The 26,979-nt window shown below is 39.3% G+C and overlaps 1 protein-coding gene across 1 annotated transcript in view; it reads left to right on the plus strand.

The window, feature by feature from the left end:
* Window positions 1–26,979, plus strand: part of plpp3 (phospholipid phosphatase 3) — a 129,401-nt gene that overhangs the window by 71,608 nt on the left and 30,814 nt on the right. Inside the window, exons 3-4 of the mRNA XM_033028689.1 lie at window positions 7,106–7,386; window positions 8,974–9,031. Coding sequence (XP_032884580.1) covers window positions 7,106–7,386; window positions 8,974–9,031 — 339 coding nt within the window. The remainder of the gene's footprint in view (window positions 1–7,105; window positions 7,387–8,973; window positions 9,032–26,979) is intronic.

Here is a 26,979-nt window from a genome sequence, read left to right on the forward strand (position 1 = left end):
TTCTTTGATAGTGAGGTTGTATTATAGATTCAGGGACTACAATAACTTGGGTTTTCAAGGAAAGATTTGAAACTGCAACATCTGAGACTGTTGTTTCTTGACACGTGCTTTCAGACTTGCTGCCAGTCTTAAGCCTTTTCTGTAGCTGTTTCAGATTTTCATCCTCTGTAGTGTTCTACGTTTTGACAGCATTGTCCAATTAACAATGTTAACCTTACTGAGACTTACGATGAGAACAAAATATAATATTTTCACTTTGCAATTCAAATGCATTCTCGATTTCAATATTCCCTGATCGTTATACCTGTACTGGAAAGAAGTTGTCAGCAATCAGGGAATAATCCAAATTCATCTTGAAATATTGGCAAGCAGTTTCCCTTTTCTTCCTGATATCGTTTATGACTTCAGATTTCTTTTGGCAAAGATTTCCACAGCAATTAATTGACTTTAAGGATCAGGTGAAATTTATCTTCTGACCTTCCATTCTGCCACTATCATAAAGACAATGAAAATTATATAACAAAATTCACGTTTACAGTATTAATAAGTGTGAAACTCCGAAATAGCAATTTTGTGCGGTGTTGGTGTTAGGGTGGAGATTCGCTTCTGCATTAACAAAGAGTAATGATTGAGATATTCACAACATTCTGAGTAGGCACAACTGGAATAAAATTGTATAAAAAGGAACCGTAGATGCTGGTTAATAATCAGCGCACCCAAGCGTAGACTTTGACCATTTCGCTGAACACTTGCGCTTGGTCCGCATAGACCTACTGGATTTCCTGGTTGCTAAACACTTTCAATCCCCTTCCCATTCCCACACTGACCTTTCGTCCTGGATCTCTTCCATTGCCAGAGTGAGGCCATGCACAAATTGGAGGAACAGCTCCTCATATTTTGCTTGGGTGCCTTACAACCCAGCAGTAAAGAACATTAAATTATTTAATTTTAGGTAACCTCTATAAACACTTCCCTCCCACCCCCATCACTTCCTCCACTAAAAGTCGGTTAACCAGTTCCACAGTTTGCAATGATGTATTCCGCTGGTATCACACAATCCCTAGCCTGACCCGTTGAATTATTCCAGCATTTTGTGTCTATTTTTGGAATACATGGTTGTCCTTGGAATATCGGTGGAATCACCATCTACTCATTGGCTCAGACTCCCTTCTCATAGGATTATTGTGTAAACTTTGAAAAAGTTTGATTTGCCTTTCTGAAACACTTAACATCAAATAATTTGTGAATTAGATAACTCATAATTTGACAATCTGTTTAGAGTCATAGAGTTATACAGTGTGAAAACAGGCTCTTTGGCCCAACCTTCTTACGTCGACCAACATATCCCATCTACACTGGTCTCACCTACCTGCCTCAATTACCTCCTCCAGCAACTCATTCCATATACCTACCATCCTTTGTGTAGAACAAAAAGTTGCCCCACAGGTTCCTGTTAAATCTGTCCCCCCCTCACCTTAAATCTATGTTGTCTGGTTCTTTATTCCCCTACTCTGGTAAAAGACTAAATGGCATTTACCCTATCTATTCTCCTCATGATATTATACACTATTATTCACACTGTGTTTTTGATTTTCTGTTTTTGGACTGAATTCTGTTTTTAATTTGTGTCTCTGTGATGTCTTTATTACTTATTTTATTCTGATTATATGTTTTTATTTCTATGAATCTATGTAAGGTGTCCTTGAGATGTCTGAAAGGCGCCCATTAAATAAAATTTATTATTATTATTATTATTATACGATCACCCCTCAATCTCCTGCTCTCCAACGACTAAAGTCCTACCCCGCTAACCTTTCCCTATAGCTCAGGCCCTCAAGTCCTGTCATCATCATTGTAAACATTTTTCTTGACTGAAGAACGCAGTGAAGATTTAATGGCATTGAATACTTTACCCAATCCCACACCATTTGTAATAACTTACATAGAATTCAGTGTAGCGTTAATTAATTGTGACATTTCCTATCTTGATGAGGAGTGTACATTCATTCCTGGAAAGGCTCTCTGCTTTTTCCTACAACCAAGCAATAAATGGGATTAAATTGTCAACATATTTACTGAAAAATCAGAATATGAACAAAATGTTAAGTTTTGTTTTATCGTGCTCTAACTTGTTGTTTGTTAAACTGGCAGTATGCTGGGAATCCCACCGTTTCAATTGTATTAGGTTGTATACCACGAATAACCTTAGGGATGCATGTTATCAATTTCACTACGCTAATGGATAAATTACAGCAACATTAATATGGTATTTGTAATTTAATCGTATGTCTTTGGGTTGCGCAGACTTCCGGAATCTTATCACTAATTAAAGGGATACTGCAAATGTGCAATATTTAGCAAGAAAATAATAGTAATTGATGTTGCTGCAGATATAGCAATGAAATATACCAAAAAGCATTGACATCTCAGCTGCTTTCTCACCTGCTTGTGTGAAAGGTTTTCTTCACAGAACTTGTGCCAAAACGAAATTTGACAAATTTGGAGATTTGTGTATTTGATTGTTATCCTGGAGCTCTGATGTATCAGATTAGCATGAGTGCCGTTTACGCTGTGTCACTTGGGGGCCTCGCGTAAAGACTTGGGTGAGTCGGAACCCACACCGCAGCGGTAGCACTGGGAGGAGCAGTTCCAGCATTAGTGGAAATAGGGGCCTAATGGGCAGCATTAGTCAGAGAAGCGGGAGTCTGATCTACACAGATTTACAACCCCATGGGACAGAGGATCAGGAGAATGCAGTCCCCAGGAGGTTCTACCTACCACACGAGGTCTACTGGCAGAGGATACACTCCTATAACAAGTTATAACAACAGTATTTCAAGAGTCTCATGGCCGCGTAACAGATGGAGGCTCAGCCTTTAAGCATCAGGGCTCCACTTTGCCAATTCCTTTTGCTGAATTCCCGGCACAAAATCCGTATGTTGCATTTTGGAGTGTGCCTTATACTGAATTGAATTATAGGAGTTGACCGCACATGGACTGTCACCCTGTCAGTTCAGGTAATTGGCCAGGAAATCTGAAAATCATATGGGAACGCAGCAACTGGATTTTAAAAAACAATGTCATTTGTGTTGTATTTACTTCCTCACTCCAGTGCAAGCAGTCCCCCTGTCAGCAAATGAGTAACTTTACATCTAATTTGGTTTAGTTTATTGTCACGTGTCACGCTTTTGTTACGTGTTAACCAGTCAGCGGAAAGACAATACATGATTACAATCAAGCTGAAGATAGATACAAAAAGCTGGAGTAACTCAGCGGGGACAGGCAGCATCTCTGGAGAGAAGGAATGGGTGACGTTTCGGGGCAAGACACTTCCATTCACAGTACAGATACATGATAAGGGAATAACATTTAGTGCAAGATAAAGCCAGTAAAGTCCGATCAAATACAGTTTGAGGGTCTCCAATGAGGTAGATAGTAGTTCAAGACTGCTATCTAGTTGTGGTAGGATGGTTCATTTGCTTGATAACGGCTAGGAAGTTATCAAGATGGATTTTAAATCTATTATAATCTTGGTAGGAATCCGAGAGTGGTGTTGGAGCAAAAACAGACACAAATTGCTGGATTAACTCAGCGGGTCAGGCAGTATATCTGGAGAACATGGATAGGTGACAATTTGAGTCGAGACCCTTCTTTAGACTTGACCCTTCTTTGACCCTTTGGGTCCCGACTCAAAAATTCAACAAGACAATGTAATTTGTGTTGTATTTACTTCCCTGACTCCAGAGTGCAAGCAGACTCTTTCTCAGCAAATGAAGAACTTTACATCTAATTATCAGGATGGATTTATATCTGCTGACTGATATCTATAAAATCAAGGCCCATCAATAATTAGCTACTGGGTGTGGTATTACTTGACTCTTAAAATGCCATCTTCCATTGATTGATGAGATTACCTGCTTTGCATGAATATATCTAAGGCCATTTATATTCGTGAAATTATAAATTTGTTTTGACTGTAGCATTATATAATCCATTCACTTAGCTATCATATCAACTTGCTATCCAATCAACAAGTCTGAACAAGGGTCCCGACCCAAAACATTGCCTATCCATGTTCACCAGGAATGCTGCCTAACCTGCTAAATTACTCCAGCACTTTGAATGGCTTTTTGTAAACCAGCACCTGCGATTCCTTGTTTCTACTGGTCAAAAACTTAAGTACTTCACTAATTACTGCAGTAAAAAAATCCTGAATTTAGGTAAAGCAAGTTAATGGCAAATTTAGTTTGCTTTAAGGAATGTGTTCATTGACATTTTAATGTAGTATGCACTTAGTAGGCAAATTGTCAATATTACCAGCCAGTACTTGTTCCTAATCTATTTGACACTCTGACCCCAAATAGGTGGCAAAATGCCTAGATCAATCAGTTAATAGCAGACTTTGCTTTAAGAAACAAAAACATATAAAGAGTAGTGGGTGTGTGCAAGCCTTGGGTTCCAGATTTGCTTTTAATTACTGCATTGCTGGAGGAAAAGGTTGCACTACTGCTTGAAGCTTGGATCTGCCCCTCTTTAAATTTGCTGCCATCTGTTTGGAAGATGTATGGGCTCAGTGGGCAATGCAGGCAAATGGGACCAGCTCAGTTGCCTATGTGGTCATCAAAAACAAGAGCCAGTGTCTGTGCTCTCTAGCTCTACGACTGACTCCTCAAAAAACATAACATTGGTTTTCTGACCTTGCAGATGAGCACTTCATCTCCAATCTCTCTTTCCTCAACTGAGCTATTGCCTCCCAAAGTAATGTCCATCATATCTAACGTTCTTTGTGGAAATCAATCCAATGAATTCTGCTCCATTTTGTCACATCAGCCAACATTTGCATTTGAGAGCTTGGCCAACTAACCTACCCCATGATCTTGGGAATACTCTGGAATTTTTTTCTATGTCAAGGGTGCTCTAAAATTGTAGGTTGCTAATGTTTGCTCCTGTTTTAACTAAAAAATGTTGGATTATAAAAGCTGCTGAAATAGCTGCAAGGGCATTCTGAAATGAATAGTTCTTCTCAGGGTTTGAAAGCCCCAGCTGACATTACTTATTGAATAATGGCCCTTTAATTTGTTAATTTAAGGAAAAAATAATTATATAAAACGGTTGTACAATATTGTAAGTAGGTGCAAAGTGCAACTTGACTGTGATTGGGGTTTTTTTTGGCCAAGTCCTTCCGCCACTCATATTGCTGAATATGACAAAAAATATTGTAGATTATCCTCTTGTTCTGAGCTATTGGCAGACCCAGTTTCTAGAGAGAATGACTTAGTTTTTGAAGGTATCTTTCTTGTGCTCAATTATTGGTAGCTAATTACACACATATTGCAGGTAGCCCTGCCATCATCACTTCATTCTCCCTTTGTGCTTTCATTATGTTAGTATGGAGTTCATATTCAAATTACCTTGAAAAGAATATCTTCCAGTGAGTCTAGTTTACATGCTTTGCACCTGTAATATTTAAAAAAAAAAAATCAAGATCAGGGTTATTTTTGCTGAACTGCGGGTATTTTATTTCTTGGAGACCAAAATTAAATTTTCATCAGTGTCATAATGCCAATAACTGATCTTGGTTGTAAAATGTGGCAAAATGTATACATTTTTGAAAACCATGTCAATGCATTCTACTGTATTACTAATAAACATTATTGTATTTTCTTTCTCTCTCGCTGTTTTCTAGTACAGTGACACAGATTGTTATCCCCCCTCCCTCTTTTTATGAGCCACGTAGGGTGGACCTAGGCTGAGAAATTTGACAGGACAGCAATTATAACCACACAACCAAATTGTGCAAATATGTTCAAAAGGGAACTGCAGATGCTGGCATATCGAAGGTACACAAAATTGCTGGGGAAACCTCAGCGGGTGCAGCAGCATCTATGGAGCGAAGGAAATAGGCGACGTTTCGGGCCGAAACCCTTCTTCAGACTGATGGGGGGTGGGGGGGGGGGGGAAAGAAAGAAGGAAAAGGGGAGGAGGAGGAGGAGCCCGAGGTCGGGCGGATGGGAGGGTGGGAGGAGACAGCTAGAGGGTTAAGGAAGGGGAGGAGACAGCAAGGGCTAGCCAAATTGGGAGAATTCAATGTTAATGCCATAAGGACGCAAGGTCCCCAGACGGAATATGAGGTGCTGTTCCTCCAATTTCCGCTGTTGCTCACTCTGGCAATGGAGGAGACCCAGGACAGAGAGGTCGGATTGGGAATGGGAGGGGGAGTTGAAGTGCTGAGCCACCGGGAGGTCAGGTAGGTTATTGCGGACTGAGCGGAGGTGTTCGGTGAAACGATCGCCCAACCTACGCTTGGTCTCACCGATGTAAATCAGCTGACATCTAGAGCAGCGGATGCAGTAGATGAGACCAAGCGTAGGTTGGGCGATCGTTTCGCCGAACACCTCCGCTCAGTCCGCAATAACCTACCTGACCTCCCGGTGGCTCAGCACTTCAACTCCCCCTCCCATTCCCAATCCGACCTCTCTGTCCTGGGTCTCCTCCATTGCCAGAGTGAGCAACAGCGGAAATTGGAGGAACAGCACCTCATATTCCGTCTGGGGACCTTGCGTCCTTATGGCATTAACATTGAATTCTCCCAATTTGGCTAGCCCTTGCTGTCTCCTCCCCTTCCTTAACCCTCTAGCTGTCTCCTCCCACCCTCCCCTCCGCCCGCCCTCGGGCACCTCCTCCCCCCCCCCCTTTCCTTCTTTCTTTCCCCCCCCCCCCCCCCCCATCAGTCTGAAGAAGGGTTTTGGCCCGAAACGTCGCCTATTTCCTTCGCTCCATAGATGCTGCTGCACCCGCTGAGTTTCCCCAGCAATTTTGTGTACCTTGTGCAAATATGTTTTCCTATTAATATTTAAGCTTCTAATTGGAGGATTTGACAAGTTTATCTAGCTCCATACTTTACTCCTTTCTAGTTTGTTTTCAACTGCTGTGGGAAATATTTGTTCTAACAGTTTGGTGAATGCCCTTCTTGATCTGCATAAACAAGTTGTCAGCCACTCTAATGCTAAGCATAATTCTGTTCCATCCAATTCTACAAGGCATTGTTTATACATAGAAGAAAACTAAATGATCTCAGTAATAATTTTGTGTGTTTTGTTAACAGATAATATCAGGAGAATGCTACCGGATCCATTACATGAAGGAGCGTTCCAAGTCCTTTATTCGCAACCCATATGTAGCTGCTCTGTATAGACAAGTCGGCTGCTTCATCTTTGGCTGTGCTATCAGTCAGTCCTTCACTGACATTGCAAAAGTGTCTGTCGGTCGCCTGAGGCCACACTTCCTAGATATTTGCAATCCAAATTTTTCAACCATCAACTGTTCCCTGGGTTACATTGTGGACTTTGAATGCAGAGGCAATGAAAGCAAAGTTCAGGAAGCAAGGTAGGATTTTTTTTTTTTGCCTGACAATATATGAAATAGGTCGACAAATCATGTCTCCTCTTAAAATTGCCAAACACTCCTTTCATTAGTTATGATACAATTTTATTAAAAAGTGATGTAATTTTATGTAAAGCACGGCATACAATTTCAAAATGTTATAAAACTCTGCGGATTACAAGAGGCAGTGGAGTCTACTGATTATAATTTATGTTGTTATTGCAAAATGTTCATGTTATATTGATTAACAGTTGAATTTCTTGACATTGTTTGCCTTTGTGAAATACTTTGTGTGATTTTTGTTAACGTTAAGGCTTCATTGCAATTTTTTAATGTAAATGTGTGGCTCCTGTTTCAATTTCTGATTTAATGAACAAGAACATTCAAAGGGAAACTAAATTTAGTGTGAGTAGATCATATGAATGCTTTCCATAGAATTTCATCCATGATGTAAAATGACTGAATATTGCTAAGTCTGTACTGCATACTAGGGCAGAAGAGGCACTTTAGTGTGTAAAACATCATGACACAGGTCCTGTCTCAACATATCTGGTGCTTTTTTAGTAATAGAGCCACATAAGCCTGGAATAGAATCATAGAACTACAGCATTAATACGATAGAACTACAGTATCAATGAACTTTATTTATCCCAGAAGGGAAATTGAGAAGGCCATTCAGCCCACTAAGTGTATACTAAATCCATGCAAGTACAGTTCGCTTACTCACCCTCTTTCTATTGCCCTTATCTTTGTTTCCTTTCAAGTATCCATCCAGTTCCTCTTTGAACACCACAGCTGTCTCTTAGACTCTGATCACCTCTAAACACAAGAACATAGGAGCAGGTGTAGGCCACACACCTAAGATTGCCCTGCCATTTATTATGATCCTGGCTGACTATGACGCTCTCAACTCTTCTGAGTTAATGCTTATCCCGAAGTTATGGATTTGACTTTGCCGACTTTCCTCGCTTGCATAGTTCTAGCATGCTTGAGGTTGTTCATCTATCAAATATTTATCTATCCCCACGATAAATATATGTAATAATCTACCCTCCACCACACACGGGCAGAGCATTCCAGGCATCCACAACCCCCTGAGAGAAGAAATGTCTGCACTTGGATTTAAATAACTGCCCCCTATCTTGTAGTTGTGATCTCTTGTTCATGACTCTTCCACTAATGAAAACAAATCAACATCTACTCTGCAGGCTCTTTTGAAATCATGTATGTTTGAATAAGATCATTCCTCATCCTTCTAAACTCCAAAGAATGCAAACTCATGATGTCTAACCTCTCTTGATTAGACAGTTCTCTGAAACCTAGGATTTAGCCAGGTGAATCTACCGCCTTCAATGCACTATCTTGAAGTTCCTTTCAAAAAGGCTGATCCTGTTTGTGGGCAACCATAAAGAGAAGGGGAACATTTGTTTTTGTTTTTTTAATGTATCTACAGTGAGACTAGGTTGATCTTTGCCAGAGGGAACTTTGAGCTTTTGGGAAGTAAAGTTTTGTCATGTTGTGTGCTTAGCTTTTGCCGTATTGCTTAAAAAGGCCTGTTGATTAAAGAATTATTTTTGTTTTGTTTTCCAGGAAGTCGTTCTTTTCAGGACATGCCTCCTTCTCTTTATATACCATGTTGTATTTGGCAGTAAGTGAATTACTATTTCTTTTGCCTTTCTACAGTCTGTATTTTAGCCTTCATTTTGTAGCAGGTGAAATGCACATCAAATCTAATGTTTATTTGGTGACACTAAATTTGCAGTTTACATTATGATCACTAGTGAACAGCACTGAATGACTGGGGATTGCAGATCAATAGTGCTGCATATTGCTGGCATATTGTTAGTGGTGGACGTGACACTGGCATACGTTACAAAGATATTCAGAGCAAATATATTAGCCATTCCTTTGTTCATCCATGCCTGCATTTGTGCTTCACATGACTCTTCTCTTACCCCTCTTCATCTTATCTCATTAATTTATTCTTTAAATTCTTTATTCCTCTTTATGGTTTTTTTCAGGCTTCCTCTTGCCTCAACAACTTTGTGTACGTTCTAACATTTCTGTAATTAAAATACATTTCTTATGAATTCCCATGGTCATCAAAGTAATGAACCTCTGGCTTCTGGCCCCACTTGTAAGTACCTGGTGGGCTTTTGCTGAAGTTACCTGTGATTTGACACATCCCAATTTGATGTGTTTAACATGTTATTTATGTGGTAGGCAAGACGCCTTCTGTGCCCATTTCCAAATGAAATGGCAATGAATGACAAATTCTCCACTGCAGCAGTCAGAAGACTGAACCATTTCAAGTTCCAATGTAAAATTCTTGTTATGTATCTACTGTCTTGTTTCATTTTTCCCTTGTTTGGGCCTAGTAACAGCGTGTCATTTAGCACCATAGATGCTGCCGTATTGACTTCTCCAATTTCCGGTAGCGCTTGCTGTTTCCTCCCCTTCTCAGCTCTGCCTCAGCCCTCTGGCTCCTCCTCTTCCTTTCTTCTTCCCCACCCCCCCCCCCATCAGTGTGAAGAAGGGTTTTGGCCCAAAACGTTGCCTATTTCCTTCGCTCCATAGATGCTGCCGCACCCGCTGAGTTTCTCCAGCATTTTTGTCTACCTAAGATTTTCCAGCATCTGCAGTTCCGTCTTGAACAGAGCATCTTGCTGTGTTTTGTTCCTATTGCACAGATCCTTGTTCACATGCTCTCAAGTCATATTTTGTAGTGTTTAAACTTACATGTTTTAAGGTTGCAGCAATAAATTGTTATGTGTATCACAAATACTAGGATTCCTGAACATCGAATTTTGTATAATCCAGTGAACTTCATAACACTCTACATTTTGTAACTTTAACAAATCATGGTGTGCCTCTGGTCTTTGGGTTTTAAGTGATATCAATAACTTGGAAGGAATACGGTAACTTTGAGCATTTAATCGGCAGTGAGCAGCATAATAAATAGATACTATAGAGACACAAGGTAGACTGCCTAGGTCACAGAGGGAGATGTTGGTTGGGTTCCAGGATAAACACAGTGTAAGTTACAGAGGACAAGAATGCATTAGCCACAGAAGGGACTTGTATAACTGACGGGAAAGTAAACCAAAACTGAACTTTGAGAAGCTGCTGACAGTTTTGGATTCACAATCTCCTCATAGTTCTCTGATGAAAATACACCTCCAGAACTGCATGGCTTTAGATATAATAAATAAAACTATATGGTTTATGTATCTTTAAACTTGTATCAAGTAATCAGAAATGAAACACTTACCGGAGTTACAGTGTAAATAGGTTACGCTTGTAGGATGTGAAACTATCTTACATCATCTGTCAAAATTGCTTTTGTTTTCCACATCTTTTGAGGTTCATTGAATCTCAATAGATTTTACATTCCTCACTGCCAATAGCGCACATGTTTACATATCTTTCTTTGTGTTGCAAGTTTAAAACATTTCTTTAAGGAAAGGCAATTTCTAAATAATGTCTGTGATCCCATATACCTGCCGAAAAATAACTTTAACCCACTGTATTATAAATGAGACTAAATTGCCTTAACACTAATTGAATTTGGAAAATAGTAGTTTTAAGATTAATTTAACTTATTCTTTATTCTAAAAATAGCATTCAAATCCTAGTTTCATTTTGTGTTGACTTTTGATAATTGACAAACCCAGGCTCCTGAAAGCACACAATGTTATGGCTGACCAAATGGGGTTCCTGGTTACTAACTTACTGTTTGTTTGTCTTGCACCAATACTCTGGATACCTCATATCCATGTGCTTGCATTTAGCTTTATAGTTTATGGATCTATAATCCACCTAAGCATTCGGAATCGAATAAACGTAATTCCCATCGCGTCTACCCACACTCCTGAATAAACCATTACAGGAACAAATAGCACAAATGGTCATGCTTCACAGCTCATTTGCCTTCAATTATACCCAACCCAAAATTTCTGTCCAATCTGCTAAATAGGATTGCAAGCCACAAATTTACATTATTTATCAGAATTGAATATGGACTAAACTGTGTGTTTATATTTTCTACACTTCTGAAGGTAATTGTCATTCTGAAATAGTCTTATTAAAATGACAAAAAACTTTAATTTATTTAAATATTAAGCAACATTTTTGTGTGGCTGTTTTTTGTAATGAATTCTCTGAATGAATGTTTTTATTCTTTTATTTAAAATAATCCTCACCACAGAAAATTCCCTCAAGACCAAAAACTGTTAAACAGAATTAGCCATATACAGTTGCAGGCTTAACTGCTTTCCTTTTATGATGCGAGGTTAAAGATCACTGGAATGTAGGAAAAAAAGTTTGACCCTACCTCCAGATTAGGTTTACTGATGCTGCCCAGATACTGGGCTTCACTTGGTTTGATTTATGAAGCTTCTCAAATTGGGGTCAGACTCTTGCCAGTTCAGAGAAATGGCATTGCAATAACTCAAATGCCTTTTCTCATTATAATATGTTTTAATGCATAGTAGCTTGGCGATTCTAAGCAATGGAAGCATTCTTCCAAGACTGTAGCAATAAAATGGTCAATTGTTCTTGTAAATCCTAAACACTAGAAAGGGCTTACGCAACTAATTCCCAACACAATGCTCTTTGTCTGCAGATATTCCATTATGCTCCCTGACGTTAGCAATAGCAGAGCAGAATGAGACCCTGAATTGCATTGAGAACAGAATACTGAATGACATCCAGCACTCAACTGACAGGCCTCAAAACAAGTGAAAAAGGTTGTAGGAAAATATACAAAGAGGTACTCATGGAGAGGCACAGACTACTGGGCTGGGACTTAAATTACTTCCGTAGGGATTTGCTTTGATTTAAAAAGGGTTAAGTCCCAGAATGTTGAATTGTAATTGAAAGGAAAGCCCCTTTCCTTTAATGTTAGTAAAATCTTAAGAACTGAAGATGAATTAGTGTAGAAATTCATATCAGTTGTATAGGCAATACAGGAGCAGCTGCAAGAGACATACACTTTCCAAATTCAGGTTCATTGAAGTTGGTCAAACTGAATTTCATTAGCAGCCATGCTCTACTGTTCTGTGATCATTCTGCAATTTAGCACAATGACTGGGAATGAATTTCCGCTCCACAGTTCACCAGCAATGTATTAGAATGATGTAAGTGTGTTGATCCCTTGCATTAAACTTCAGTTGCAACTGAGACCAAACATTTTAGAGACTTGGCTTGCACTGGGGGAATGGGTGAGGGAGAAGTGCCACTATAAATCAGATGGCTCTTGTTGCCTGTCATATGCTGGGGTCTGTAGGGGGGGCTGTGATTGGAGGCCATTAAGGAGACTGGCCTTTGCAGTGTCTGTGGCAGATGGGGAATAATTTAAAACCAGCTAAAGGAAGACTGGGTCTCGGAAATTGGAAGGGAGCAGGGTTTCATCGGAGGGTTGGCAGCGGCAGTGAAAATGGCGAGGAAAATTGCAGTTCTGAGAGGGTACAGATCAAGAGATTATGGGTTGCCTAGCGATCAGCAAGTGTAGGAGGGAGTTGGCTTCAAAGCAGTTGATTGATAAGGTGAGGGGTCATGGCTGGATAGTGGCCAAGGTCACCGTAAAGTAATTTACTCACCTTGTGAGCTTCTGCATAGGTCCATACCAGGAGTGCTCAATAATGCACAACCCCAAAACAACATGCTCCAAAAGGAGTATTTCATGAGGACCAATATCAAGTCAAGTCAACTTTATTTGTCACATACACATACAGGATGTGCAGTAAAATGAAAGTGGCAATGCCTGTGGATTGTGCAAAAACTACAGAACAGCATAGAACAGAATCCGTATTTACATGTTAGAAAAGTATTTTTTTACAAAAGACACAACACCACAGTAAATTAGTACAGTAAATTAGTCCCTGGTGAGATAAGAGTTTACAGTCCTGATGGCCTATGGGAAGAAATTCTGTCTCATCCTCTCTGTTTTCACAGCATGACAGCGGAGGCGTTTGCCTGACCGTAGCAGCTGAAACAGTCCGTTGCTGGGGTGGTAGGGGTCCCCCATAATGTTGCTGGCCCTGGACCTGCACCTCCTGGTGTATAGGTCCTGCAGGGGGCCAAGTGTAGTCCATCATTTTGTAAAGCCCTGATGAGGAAATTGTGTTTGTAGTCATAAGCGAGGCTCTTCACAGGAAGTGATTGATTACACTTTTTGAATAGCGTGAAACAAGCTGAAAATGGTTGTTATTGTACATAGCTTGTGAAATAAATTGATCTCCAAATAGATAAGGCTGTAATTGTATTCTAGCATTGTAATTCCACACGTGAATTTTAGATTTTCAAGTATTTTACTCACTAAGTTGATAGAAGAACGAGCTGATAACTGCACAAGCCATCCCTGAGCTTGATGTTTAATGGATCTAGTCTTGACAAAAGTGCTTTAAGGTTTGCAAAATAAATAGAGCAGGAACTGAGAAATGTGGAATCGGTGTCCAATCAGGTACAAAAATAATCAGAAAAAGGAGAGAAATGTTAAATTAAGAGCAGGAAGGAGAGGGAATGTGTATAAAGTAGGAAGAATTAAAATTTGACATTAAAAGAAATTCACAATAAAGATTTGTAGCTTTAAAGGGTAAATATTTATCATTGTTTAATTTCTGGGCATAAAAAAGTTGATTATTACTATCAATCATGGCATTTATTAGACCACTTTTAAGGTAATGCAAGCTTTGTCTATATAGCTTCCACAAATAATTCATCTCTTTTAGCACAAAATTGTTCTTTCAAAACTGCACCGTGCTTCTCCAAGGTCGATATCTCCATTGTGAGGTGCACTGTCTAGAACTGGACAAAGTATCCAGATAGGAAGGACCCTGTCCAGAAACCAGTGTTAAGCCCCTGATTCTCTTATACCCACATCCCTGTATTATAAAATGTTTTGAAAATAATTTACTGTGTAATTTATGTCCCAGTGGTGTTGATCCTTTGTATTGCACTTAGTGACGCCAAATAGCTCTAGTCTCCAGTGAATACTTTACATGGTTTGGCATATGTACAACAGTTGCTGTGTATTAGGCCATGTGCATTTGTTTGAACTTTGCTCTTTATTTACAGGAGATACCATCAGCTACCTCATTTGTGTACATTGCCCTACATATGGAAATATTCTCCTATCGGGCAGCAGCAAATCCATAGTTTTCCTTGATATGAAAAACTGGAATATTGATCATTTTCTAGCCTTTATTATGCTGTGAGGGTTATCACAATCACTCATTTGTATGTTGCGTGCAAATGTTTTTTGTGCATGAAAAATATTTTAGATCAATAGCGGAAAATTCAAATTTCTGTTATTGATCTATAGAATTTATTTTTCCATAGGTGTCCTATTTAAATGCACACTATTGATCAGGGTAAATGTACTCAGCATTAGTCAGAACTTATACAAGCAAGCATTTTCTAGCATTTACAAATTCAAGTCAGGAACACCGGTTACTCTGGTCACTTATTATCATGTTCTGCTAAATCTGTAAATGAATTGAAACAGGCATTGGACAACGGTTCCATTTTATGCTGATGGATTAACAGAAATAAATAACTTGCATTTATGTAGTTCATTTCGCAGCCTCAGGATCTCTCAGTCCTTCTCTGTCAAAGGAGTACTTCTCCATTACTTTTGTAATGCAGGAAAATATAAAAATTAATGCATGGCTGAGTTGCACAAACAACAGTGTAAGAAAGTATCTGAAAATCTGTTTTAGTGATAACGAATGAGGGATTTTGTCTGCACACATGGAGAAGTTATTACATGTTTTCAAATGGTATCAAAGTACACCTTGCATCTACCAAATGCTTGTATTAATGAAGGATCTCGACCCGAAAAGTTACCTATTCCTTTTCTCCAGAGATGCTGCCTGACCCGCTGAGTTACTCCAGCTTTTTGTGTCTATCTCACATCCCAAGAGTTGGGACTGTTTAGCACTCTGATATTCTATCAAGAGGTCTGTCAGCCTACTTTATATGATAAATCTTTGGAATAAAATAGAGAGAAAATATTTCTGCTTGACTTGTGTTTTGGTAAAATGTAATATTAGCTAAATACTTTTATGGAAGCATTAGTTTAGTTAGCTGCCTGTTTTCAATAGTCCATACATAATTTATGATGCACGCACAATCACAGTTAACAGTTTATTTAATCTCTTGAAGGCAGATAAATCAGTGCTTGGACTATAAACAGATTTTTAAAAATGGTTGGAATTTCTCCTAACAACCAATGTATTCTTTTAAAATCAATATCTGCTTTTGTATATCTGATTGTTCTAATCCATTTTAATCACTTTGTAACCAATTAATATTCAAACTTAAATCAATAAATGGCAAGGAATTCTTATACCAGTTATTAGCCATCTCTGACAAACAAGAGTCTAACTACATCCCAAGACATTCTTTGCTTCCATTTACTTTTGTTTAGCTTAATATTTTCCCTTAAAGTTTATTGTGGGTAAAATTGACCCTCATTGATAAATGCACAAGATTAAAATGACTCAGATGCAAGGATGTGGGATTGTGGTTTGTTTAAGAATGGAATTTATCAAATCTCTTGAAGATTTGTTCCAAAGTAAGATAATTTGCTTTGTTTGAGTTTGAAAGTGGGGAGATATTATCCCTTCCTTAAAAAAAACAAGAAGTATGATACTGTAGTAATTGATTCCTAGATATATCATGAGAAATGTTAGAAAACCATTTCCTTATTCTGCCATGGCTTCAGTGACTTTGTCAGAGTACAGGTTTTGGCTGAAACTGATTGTGTGAGCTTGGCAGCATGTTTTTTTTAGTCTCTCTGTGCATTCTGATGCATGGTATTACCGTTGATTATAAATCGCTTATTAAAAAATTCATTGTGTTTGTTCAGTAGAGTAATATTGAATTGAGTTGGGGTCATGTAAAGGTATACCCAATTATGAAGGAGTTAATAACATTGCTGCAAAACCTTTCATTGAGACATTTTAAAGGTACAGAGTCTCTTTTTTATCTTCGCTGCTTGGAGTTCCAAAATGTGCAAAAGAAAATCCTCTCAGTATCTTTATAGCAAACAATTTAGGTTGGCACAACAAATTCCGCATGTTTGTCCATTTAACCATATTCCAGCCCTTTACTAATATTGATAATGTTACAATCAGGTTTCAGTAGTGAAAACACATATGACCTATAACAAATTAATAGCATTAATGTTACTTCATTGAGAAAGATAATCTCTCAATGCTGAAAGCTTGTTTCAAAGAACACAGAATTGAATAAATAATTTTCAATATCGTTTTTTTTTGCCAAACAGTATGCTGGAGAGTTCAGTGTCAGTTTTGCTGCTCAATTATTCTGGTTGTTATGTAAAATATGTTGCCAATGATTAATTCACAAAGATGCAAATCTGTGTAAATGGTTGAAGGAGGGAGGGAAAGGAGGGAACTTCTTTAGTCAGAGGGTAGTTAATCTATGGAACTCATTGCCACAGAGAGCTGTGGAGGCCAAGCCAGTAGATGATTAGAACCAGTGGTAAGGGTTGTGGGGAGAAGGCAGGAAAATGGGATTAAGAGGCAGGGGTCAGCCATGATTAAATGGTGGAGTAGACTCGATGGTCTGAATGGACTAATTCTACTCCTAGAACTTGTGAACTCTCAGTGGCCTATGGTCTTAACATACCTCTTACTCATTATATCTGCCTTATTCACCCATGGCTATGCAAGATGAGACCTAAAAATAAATTCAGAATTACGCAGAAAGCAGTTAATATTTGGAATGATTTTCTCAGAAGTGACTGTGATTAAAATATAAATAGTATAAATTGGCAACTCATGGCTTTTAGTTTGAATTTATGACTGTTTGGTTGTAGCTGGTTGATAGGGTATAGAAAAAAAAGTTAAGGATTAAATGATATGACCAAAAATAATCATCATTAATATCACAAGCACAATCTGATTCTCAGTATAGACACAAAAAGCTGGAGTAACTGTCCCGCTGAGTTACTTCAGCTTTTTGTGTCTATCTTCGGTTTAAACCAGCATCTGCAGTTCTTTCCTACACTTCTGATTCTGAGTGCCAGCCTGGGAGATAAAGCATTTCCTTGCATTGGCGGTGACAGTGAATTCTTGCATGCAAACTAATACGGATAGAACCATAGAAAATAGGTGCAGGAGGAGGCCATTCGGCCTTTCGAGCCAACGCCGCCATTCATTGTGATCATGGCTGATCATCCCCAATCAAGAACCCGAGCCTGCCTTCTCCCCATATCCCTTGATTCCACTAGCCTGGACTGGATGACTGGAAGATATTTGTTAAAAAGGAGTTTTATAATATTACCTTAAACCAGCAAGAAGCTTGATGTGTAAATCCTTAACATTTTTCTGGGATGTTTATGATGTCCTTAAATCCCCTTTTTTGTTGCTCTTTTCCAATAGCTGATTTTCTTTTTCCTTTTTGTCATTCCCATGGTAGCTGTGAGGTTGTAATTCCATCTTTTGTATCTAGGACTAGTGATTTGTGGTTCACATAATGATGGTGTGTAAAATGAAGGGAAACTTGAAGAAATTGCTTATCCCATTTGTGATGAGAGAGTCCATGAGATTGACAAACTGCTGTAGACCCCAGCAATGGCCTGCACTCACCACACCAAGCGCGATGAGGCCCCAAACTCCACATCTCATTGTTGAGTGGCAGGGTTGCTTATACCAGTTTGCCCAGCACCAGCTCTGGCAGGCAGCCTCTCCACACCAAGCTGTTAGTGATTCATTGCTACAAGAGTGGCAGCGGAGGACACAGGTATGTGGCAGGGTCCAAGGACCTAGGTTCCCAGCTCAGCATTTGGGAAGCAAGGGGGTTGGGGGTTTGGCAAGTAGTTTTCACCAGGTTCTTGGTGAAGTACCAGCCACGGCAGGGACAGTCTAGCACAGGTATCCCGCACACCATCTCTTAAAAACAAAATGCTGTCTTGTCGCCTATTCCATTAGCAGTCTTGATCCTGGCAGTTCATTCCGAATACCTTTGAAGGCAACTGTGCCCGGATGAAATATTTCTCAGCTGCTAAAGGATGTAAGGAAGGAAATGGCAGAGACTCTGACATTCTTGGGTATGAGAACCAAACTTGTGGATGCCAATGAATCAAGAATCTAGTAGATGAATGAGATTTTATTTCCTGTTGTTTGATGAACAAGCTGCCAATTACAGTATAGCTAAAAATGAAAGTTCAGGGAAACAATAATTATTTAAAGATAGACACAAAGTTTTGTAGTAACTCAGTGGGTCAGGCAGCATCTCTGGACAAAAAGGACGGGTGACTTTTCGGAAATGGACCCTTCTAAAGCCCTGTCCCACTTTCACAACCTAATTCACGACCTCTACCGAGTTTGCATGGTCACCACAAGATGGTAGCAGGGCGTAGCAGGTCGTGAGTGGTCTCCGTGTACTCGTGGCATCAAGTAGGTCATGGGTTTTTTTCTAGCCTGATAACAAATGTCCACGAGTAAAAAAAAAGGTCGGCATGGAAAAAATCAATACTTTTTACTCGTAGGTAGGTCGTAGTAGGTCGTGATGTTAGTCGTAGGTAGTCGTAGGTGGTCAGAGGCAGTCGAAGGTAATAGCTCCGGGGTGAAAAAAAGGTCAGTAGAAAAAAAAGGTTATTTAAACAGCAGAGCGTCACCTCTGTCACTCCAAGGCACGTTAATTCATAGCTGGAGAGTTTTTGGAAGAGGAGAGTTGTGTTTTAGAGATGGCACCAAAAAGGCAGCAGCGCAGGGGAAGGGCACAACCCAACAAAAAAACCAGCCATGCAGGTGTTGCCCACCCAAGAGGAGGAGTGGCAGGAGGTGATGCCACAGGAGGTGATAGTGCAGGAGGAGGTAGCCGTGCATGAGAGACCCCTGGAGGAGGAGACCAGGGTGGTAGTATATGTCCCCACCACCACCCCATCCTTCACTGCCTCATTTCTCCTGTGTCTGACACAGCATCAGAGGCAGATGTTGGTGGTGAGGGAGGGCTGGAGGAAGGTTTTTCCCTACATCTTCTCCAGGTAGCAGAAGGGGGACCTTGAGGAATGGTTCCAGCAGAATGCCATCCTGTATGAAAAGGAAAATGAGGGGGACAGGGACAAGAATAGCATGCTTGCCATCCACTGCCCCACATGTGTGCTTACAGTTCCATCTTTTGTCAAAGCCCAGCTCCAGTCTCTTCCAGTCATCTGGTGTACTGGGACAGTCCATCACATCATCTCCATTCACCCATTGAGACCTCTTCTTGTGCTTCCTCTTCATCCTTGCTCTTCCCCTTCTGCCTTTCTTAAAAGTCTGCTGAAGCAAAAGGGCTACTGCAAACAGCAGTAAAGCGTACATGGTCGAAGCCAGTCTTCAATATAGTCGAAGGAGGTCTTCTTCATAGTCGTGGGAGGTCTTCAACATAGTCGTAGGAGGTCGTAGACATAGTCGTGGAAGGTCGTAGGAGGTCGTAGGTTACCGCGGCCTTGATTTTTTTCTTAGGTCGTTTAAGGTCGTCAGAGGTCGCGGTTTAGGTCGTGAAAGTGGGACAGGGGCTTAGACCAGCATCTGCGGTTCATTTTTTCTACAATAATTTAAGTTTATCAGCAGATTTAATTAATATGCAAAATATATTCAGGCAAAAGATGTCGCCATTATCTCCAATATTCTATACAATATAATTGAAATATTTTTAACTTGTTAGTTTCCAGGCCAAGCAGCAACTGTGGAGAGAGAAAGCTAATGATTCAGATTTATAATTAGTTATCCGTTATCAGATGAAAGGTCATCAATCTGAAGTGTTGACATTGTTATTATCTCCATAGATGTTGCTTGATAACTGAATATTTTCTAGTTTTATTTCACTTTTCCAGTATGTGCATTTTTTTGCTTTTGACTTCACTGCTGTTTCCATTCTATTTTCTGTTGGGCAATAGCCTTCAGCCATCTGGTCATTGGATGCGTGTTGGTCATATGCAGCAGCACAAAATGAGCCAATGTAAACCAGTGGGTGGCTGTACATTCTACCAGATTTTCTACTGTAATTGGATCAAATAATATCTGACAGGCTGATTCTTAATTGTGTGCTTTCTGCTGCTGCCTAAGACTAATTTCTTTTCAACTGCATCACTAGTCGATATTTTAACATGCCAGGAAATTAGTCATATTCAAGCAATTACAACAGGTAGATATTGCTATACAGTAATAGTTGAATGAGATCTGCTTTGGAAGAGCCTAGTTGAGTTTGTGGAATTTGTTTGGCTATAAATGATAATTAAAAAAAAAAGTTTTATTAATACCTAAACTCACTTTAAACCACAATTAAACAGTTAATGTTTGATGGTGCACTTGGAATTCATTCTTCCTAATATCCCAATCATAAAGATGTATCGACTAATTTGAAACGATTAATGTTGCAAATGACTGACTGATTTATGATCAATGAGCAATTGTATTATTCTTTTATGACAATGGTTACTGAATTTCTGTGATTTTCCTGGGCTTTTGTATTGAAACCTGATATGGGGGGAACTGGCCTGAGTTATTGTAATGGTTTTGTATTTGTATGCTTCAGTACTCTCGATCATTGTCAAGACACTTGACAATGATCACAAAACAAATTAAGTTTCCAGTGCCTATAATTGCATGCAGTTGCATAAACATAGCCTTTCAAACAATGAAATATAAAAGAAACAAACTACAGCACTTCCTCTCAAGGACAAAAGCTATAGGTTCACGTCTGGCATGTTATAAAGCACAGATTTGACTAATTCTCTGGTTTATGTTCTGCTTCAACAGCTGATGCCAGCCATCAGTTCTATATAACAAAGGCCCAAATGGGGAAACATTTACTTTGATGTCACGGATGTTAGATTGTATTTGCAATAAGATTAAAGATGAACCAAATCACTGCTATACTATAATGTACTGTTAACTTGAGTTATTCTGCTTTCGCCCATCTCTTTCATCCACTTCTACGATAGTTCCCCCTTCTGATTTTGCTCCTACTGATGTACTCTCTCTACTACAATCTAAGTCTAATTTACTCTACCCACTACTATCAGTCTGAAGAAGGGTCCCGACCCGAAAACGTCACCCGTCCATTTTCTCCAGAGATGCCTCCTGACCCGCTGAGTTACTCCAGCACTTTGTGTCAATCTTAGCCATTTCAAATAGTTAGTTTTCCTTGTTACGTTTAGTTTACTTCAAAACTGGAGTCATGGACTGTTATTGTTTATGTTTGAGGTATAGTAGATAGTTTATAAGCTTGTCCACGGCTACAGAAGGACATAGATCAGGTAGAAAGTTGGACAGAGCATTGATACATGCCGAGCAGTGCAGTAATGCATTTTGAGAAGTGAATTAGGGGCAGGACAAATAGAATAAATAATAGGGCAATAAGGAATATTGATGAACAGAGACTTAGCGGTCTAAATCCATAGTTCCCTGGAAGTGGCAACACGGGTAGATAGAGCAGTGACGATGGCATATGGCATGTTTGCCTTCATCGATCAGTGCACAGAATTATAAAAGTTATGTTGCAACTTTATAAAACACTGGTCAATCTACCCTTGGAGTATTGAGTCCAGTTCTGGTTGCCATCCTATAGGAACAATGTCATTGTGCTGGAGGGAGTGCAAAGGAAGTTCACAAAGATATTGCTTGGATTGGAGGGCTTTTGGTGGGCTTTTGTTATGAAGAGAGATTGGAGAGGCTGGGCTTATTTGCCTTGGATAGAAGTAAACTGAGAGGCGATCTGATATAAATAAATTAGGTTATGAGAGGCATAGATGGAATAAATAGCCAACATATTTTTCCCTTTTTATCAAAAACAAGAAAGCATAGGTTTAAGGTGAGAGAAAGGAGCTTTAAAGGGAAAAAGAGTGTTTTTTGTTGTTGCTAAGAGTGGTTGGTATCTGGAACTTGCTGCCAGAGGAGATAGTGAATCCGATTACAATTTGCAATGTTTAGCAGGCTCTTAGACAGACACTTCAATAGGCAAGGTATAGAAGGACATGGCCTTAATGCAGGCAAAATGGTGTAGATAGGCAAAACAGTCAGCATTGTTGTGGTCGACCAAGGGGCCTATTTCTGTGCTGTATGACCATGATATTGATTTGGCTGTTCAAAGTCTACGGTTTGTTTAAGCAATGATGATTTGTTTTTGATTTTATTATTGCCAGAAACTTCCTCAAAATATCTAAAAAGCTGTTGGTATACATTTAGTATTTTTTTCCAATGAGAATAAGGTACTAATAATTGCAAGCTGAAATCCAAACAGAAAATGCTGATAGAAGGTAGTTGATCAGTCAATAACTGTAAAATATGAGGACAATCAAGATTTTAGTACAACAGATTTTTCTGTTCTGAGTAAAAATTAATCAATTATCCTGTCCTCTTCATCATTTGCATGTTACCCTCCAGTGATGATTTACAAAAATCCAAGACTAGCTATCACATGTGTGATCTGAAGACACTTCATTGAGTAGCCAGTTTAAAGTTTTTCTGTCATCAGTAGTATTGTTAATTGGTTTAAGTGGTCTAACAAAGAGTCAATTACCATGTTCTTACCCAACTGGGGACCTCTGCTGCCCCTTAATATAAGGTCCCAGTAGACTAATTTGGATTTAACACTAAAAGAGTGAATCCATGAGAATGAACTAAATCTGGCCTGAAACACTTCTGAAAACTGCAAATATTTTGAATTTGAAATAACAACAGAAAATGTTGGAGTTTAACAGCTGCTTTAACAATATGTGTAAAGACTAAAAATGCAGGTTTAATGTATCATGGGTAACACCCTCCTTTAGAGTTGTACTATATCCAGATAATTGGGTGAAAATACATTAGTGATTTATTTCTGTGAATGGAAGGAATACAATAAGCTGTGAAGTTAATGTAAACTTTTTTTCTCCGCTAAAGCAATCGACTTACAAAAAAGCAATGCTATGTGTACATTAAATACAGCTTACAAATAGAATTCCACCAATTCTTCCACATAATGAATGATAATAGCCATAGCTTTTTCGTTTGTGTACCGAATCTTATCTCCACAGCTCTATGGTTTAACAACTTGCTGAATGTAAACAGCCAAAGATGGTATAATTGGGCCAAATAGACCAGGGGCATAGACTGGTTTTGTAGTTCTAGCAACCACCTCTGACTTTAACCCCGTGAGCGCTGAACTACTTTGTTGAATATTTCTCAAAATATTTATTTTTGTATCAGAAGATGTCTTTAATGTTGAAAGTATTTTTTGATAAACTATTATTTTCATATTTTACAGTGGTAAAATTCCTTTTTAAAGATTGCACTAAAATGTGTTCTTATTTCCATTTCTCGTATGCTGCAGCCATCTTCACCAGGAAGTACAGTCTGCAGGTGGCCCCATCAGTCACATCAACCAGTATTGCTCACTGGCTGAACCATTGAGGAATGTACTGAGAATTACATTTTTGTACAATCCTTTCTCATTAGACATAAATCCCCCTCTATACAGTCATCATATACATTATTTGAGTGACTGGAAAGCAAACCAAAAATGTGACAACTCTGAACTAAAAACAAAAAATACAGGGAAAAAAGGCATTAACAGCAGGTATAGAGCAGCAGAGAAAAAAACAGGTATAGTTAAAGTCAAAGGTACACAAAAATGCTGGAGAAACTCAGCGGGTGCAGCAGCATCTATGGAGCGAAGGAAATAGGCAAAGTCTCGGGCCAAAACCCTTCTTCAGATAGTTTAAAGTCAATTACTTTTCAGAAAAATCAACTCTTCTTCTGCCCCCTACAAATGTTGATGGAACTGCTGAGCTTTTTCAGTATTTATGTTCTTATTCTGTGAGCGATGTTGAGGGAATGATTACAGTAACACCTGAGAAGAAAGTTAAAGATAGCAGGGAAAAACGTGGTTCTTCCAATCTGAGTAATAATATTTTTGGACAATTCTAAAGATTCACTTTCTTTATGAAATATATTACGAAGGAGAAAGTGTCGTGGGTATAGGGACAGGGTGTAGAGTGTCTCCTTTGAGGTTGAAAGGAATGTAGGAGAATTTAAAGAAATTAGGAAGGCATAAATGAAGACATGAAATGGGTTTGGCTCGCAGAATTAAGGAAAATCTCAGTACTTTTTATAGGTTTATTAGAAGCACTAGGGCAGCTTTGGAAAGAGTAGATCCTTTGAGGGATCAAAAGGGAAATTATGTGTGGAGTCAGGAATATGAGTGGGATCCAAAATGAATAGTTCTCATTGTTATTCACCAGCGAGAAGGACATCGAAACATAGAAAATAGGTGCAGGAGTAGGCACCACCATTCAATATGGTCATGGCTGATCATCCTAAATCAGTATTCTGTTCCTGCTTTGGAGGGTGAAGATTTAGGGAAGGAGTACGCAGATATTTTGGAACATGTTTCTTCAGGAAAGAGGAATTATTAGGGATAATAGGCAGATCCAGAAGGTTGGGGCACATAATGATCCAAGGTATGTTGGCAAACTAGAGCCAAATTGGCTTGGCATTAGGAAGCAGAGTGTAATGGTCGAGGGATGGTTTAGTGACCTGAAGGCTGTAAGTGGTGATGTATCACCGGGATTGACGTTGGGGGCCGTTGTTGTTTGAAATATATAGAAATTACATGGACGAGAAAGTCGAGGGCTGATTAGCAAGGATGATGACCCAAAATTTGGTGGAGTAGTAGATACCGAAAAATATCACGAGAGGATACAGAGAGGCATAGATCAGTTGGAAAGTTGGGTAGAGTGGTGGAGGTGGAATTTAATCCAGGATAGTGGGAGCTAATGTATTTTTAGATGTCAAATACGTATACAGGGATCTCGGAGTGTCGATGTGCAAAAGGTACTTGGGGTCAAGTTCATAGTTTCACGACTGAGGCCACGCAGGCCGGTAGAGTATATGAAGGAGCCATTTCGGCAATCTTGCCTTCATTGGCTCAGGCATTGAGTATAGAGAGCAGGGATGTCATGTTGCAGCTGTACAAGACATTGGCCAGGCTGCACTAGGAGTATTGTGTAGATTTCTGGTTGCCACAGTACAGGAAGGATGGGTGGTATTGAAAAGAGTGCAGAGGAATTTAACCAGGATGTGGCCTGGAATGGAGGGCTTTACCTGCAAGCAGAGATTGGAGGGGGCCTGTTTCTTCTCATTTGGGAATGCGTTGACATTATAGAAGTTAATAACATGATGAGGGGCCACAGATGGGGTCGACAGTCAGTCTTTTGTCTAGGGTAGGGGGTGCCCAAAACTAGAGGACATAGGGGAGAAATTTTTGAAGGTTATATGGAGGAGGTTATATGGAGTGAACTGCCCAAGGGAGTGCAGAGGCAGGTATACATACAATTAAAAGGCACTTGTCAGGAATGTGGATAGGAAAGAAGCAAAGGGATATGAGCCTAATGCAGGCAAATAGGATTAGTGTAGATAGGTTGACCTGAAAGTTTATTTCAGCATTTTCCGTTTTTTTCCCCCCAAGATTTCCAGCAACTGCAGATGTTTGATTTATATAGGGAGCTAGTCTGGGCTTGATGAGTCAAATAATAACCTCCTGTGATGAGTGATTCTATTTATTTTTATCACTGTGATAAAGATATTGAATATGATATGGAATGGCATTGTGGTTGGATATGGGAGCTTTGCCTTTGTAGTTAGCTGCTAAGAGACAGATCTAACCATGAACAAAGATAGTAATTTGGGTAGCAGCTGATTTGACATGCCCTTCATATAATTACTGATAGTCTGATTATTCTCTGCAGGTGTAACTTTTATTTGTTAAAAATTCACAGTAGTTAAATATAAAATACAACTGTAAAGTCCTCATTTGAATCTGATGAAAGATTCGTTCAGCTTTATAGAAATAATTATACTTCAGGTGATTCAACCTGCTTTGCTGTTCCAGACTAGGGCTAGACAGACATGTTGCGACAGTTTTGCCAGACCCCAAGTACACACATAGAGCATGTGAATCTGATGGCATTGCCAAAATCACAGATCTTTACAAAATCCAGCAGATTACAATTTTAAATGCTGCAGGCAATGTGGGGCCATCATTTTGGAAGTAGATGCATTATAAAAAATATTCTTACCTCCAACAGTCTCGGTCTGGCTGATTTTGCAATGTTACTGTTTTATTTGAATTTCTGTTATGAACTATCCTTTGGAGTTCATCAGTTTCTTCTAGTTGACAGTCAATTAAAAAAATTATCCAAAATTTATCATCAGATATGAAAACTGGATAGAGAAATGTAAATTCTCGGAGCTGGTTTATGCGTTACTAATCGCCTGAAATCTGATTGGCTTCAATTTCAAAACAGCTTTAGGCTGTGAACTCATATTTCAGATCTCATTAGGATTTCTCCTTTAATCTGTTAATAGTGTAGGATTAAATTCAGTGAACTGGAATATACGCCGAAGTTTTTCTCTATCTGTCACTTTAATGCAGTAATTATTTGAATGCAAGGCTCTCAGGTTACCACTGCTTCTTTCACTCTTAGAGTCATGGAGTCATACAACATGGAAATGGGCACTTTGGCCTTATTTGTACATACTGAACAAGATACCCCGTCTAAACCAATCCCATTTGCCCACGTTTGGCCCATAGCGC

The sequence above is a fragment of the Amblyraja radiata genome, chromosome 10, assembly GCF_010909765.2.
Source record: "Amblyraja radiata isolate CabotCenter1 chromosome 10, sAmbRad1.1.pri, whole genome shotgun sequence".
Lineage (NCBI taxonomy): Eukaryota > Metazoa > Chordata > Chondrichthyes > Rajiformes > Rajidae > Amblyraja > Amblyraja radiata.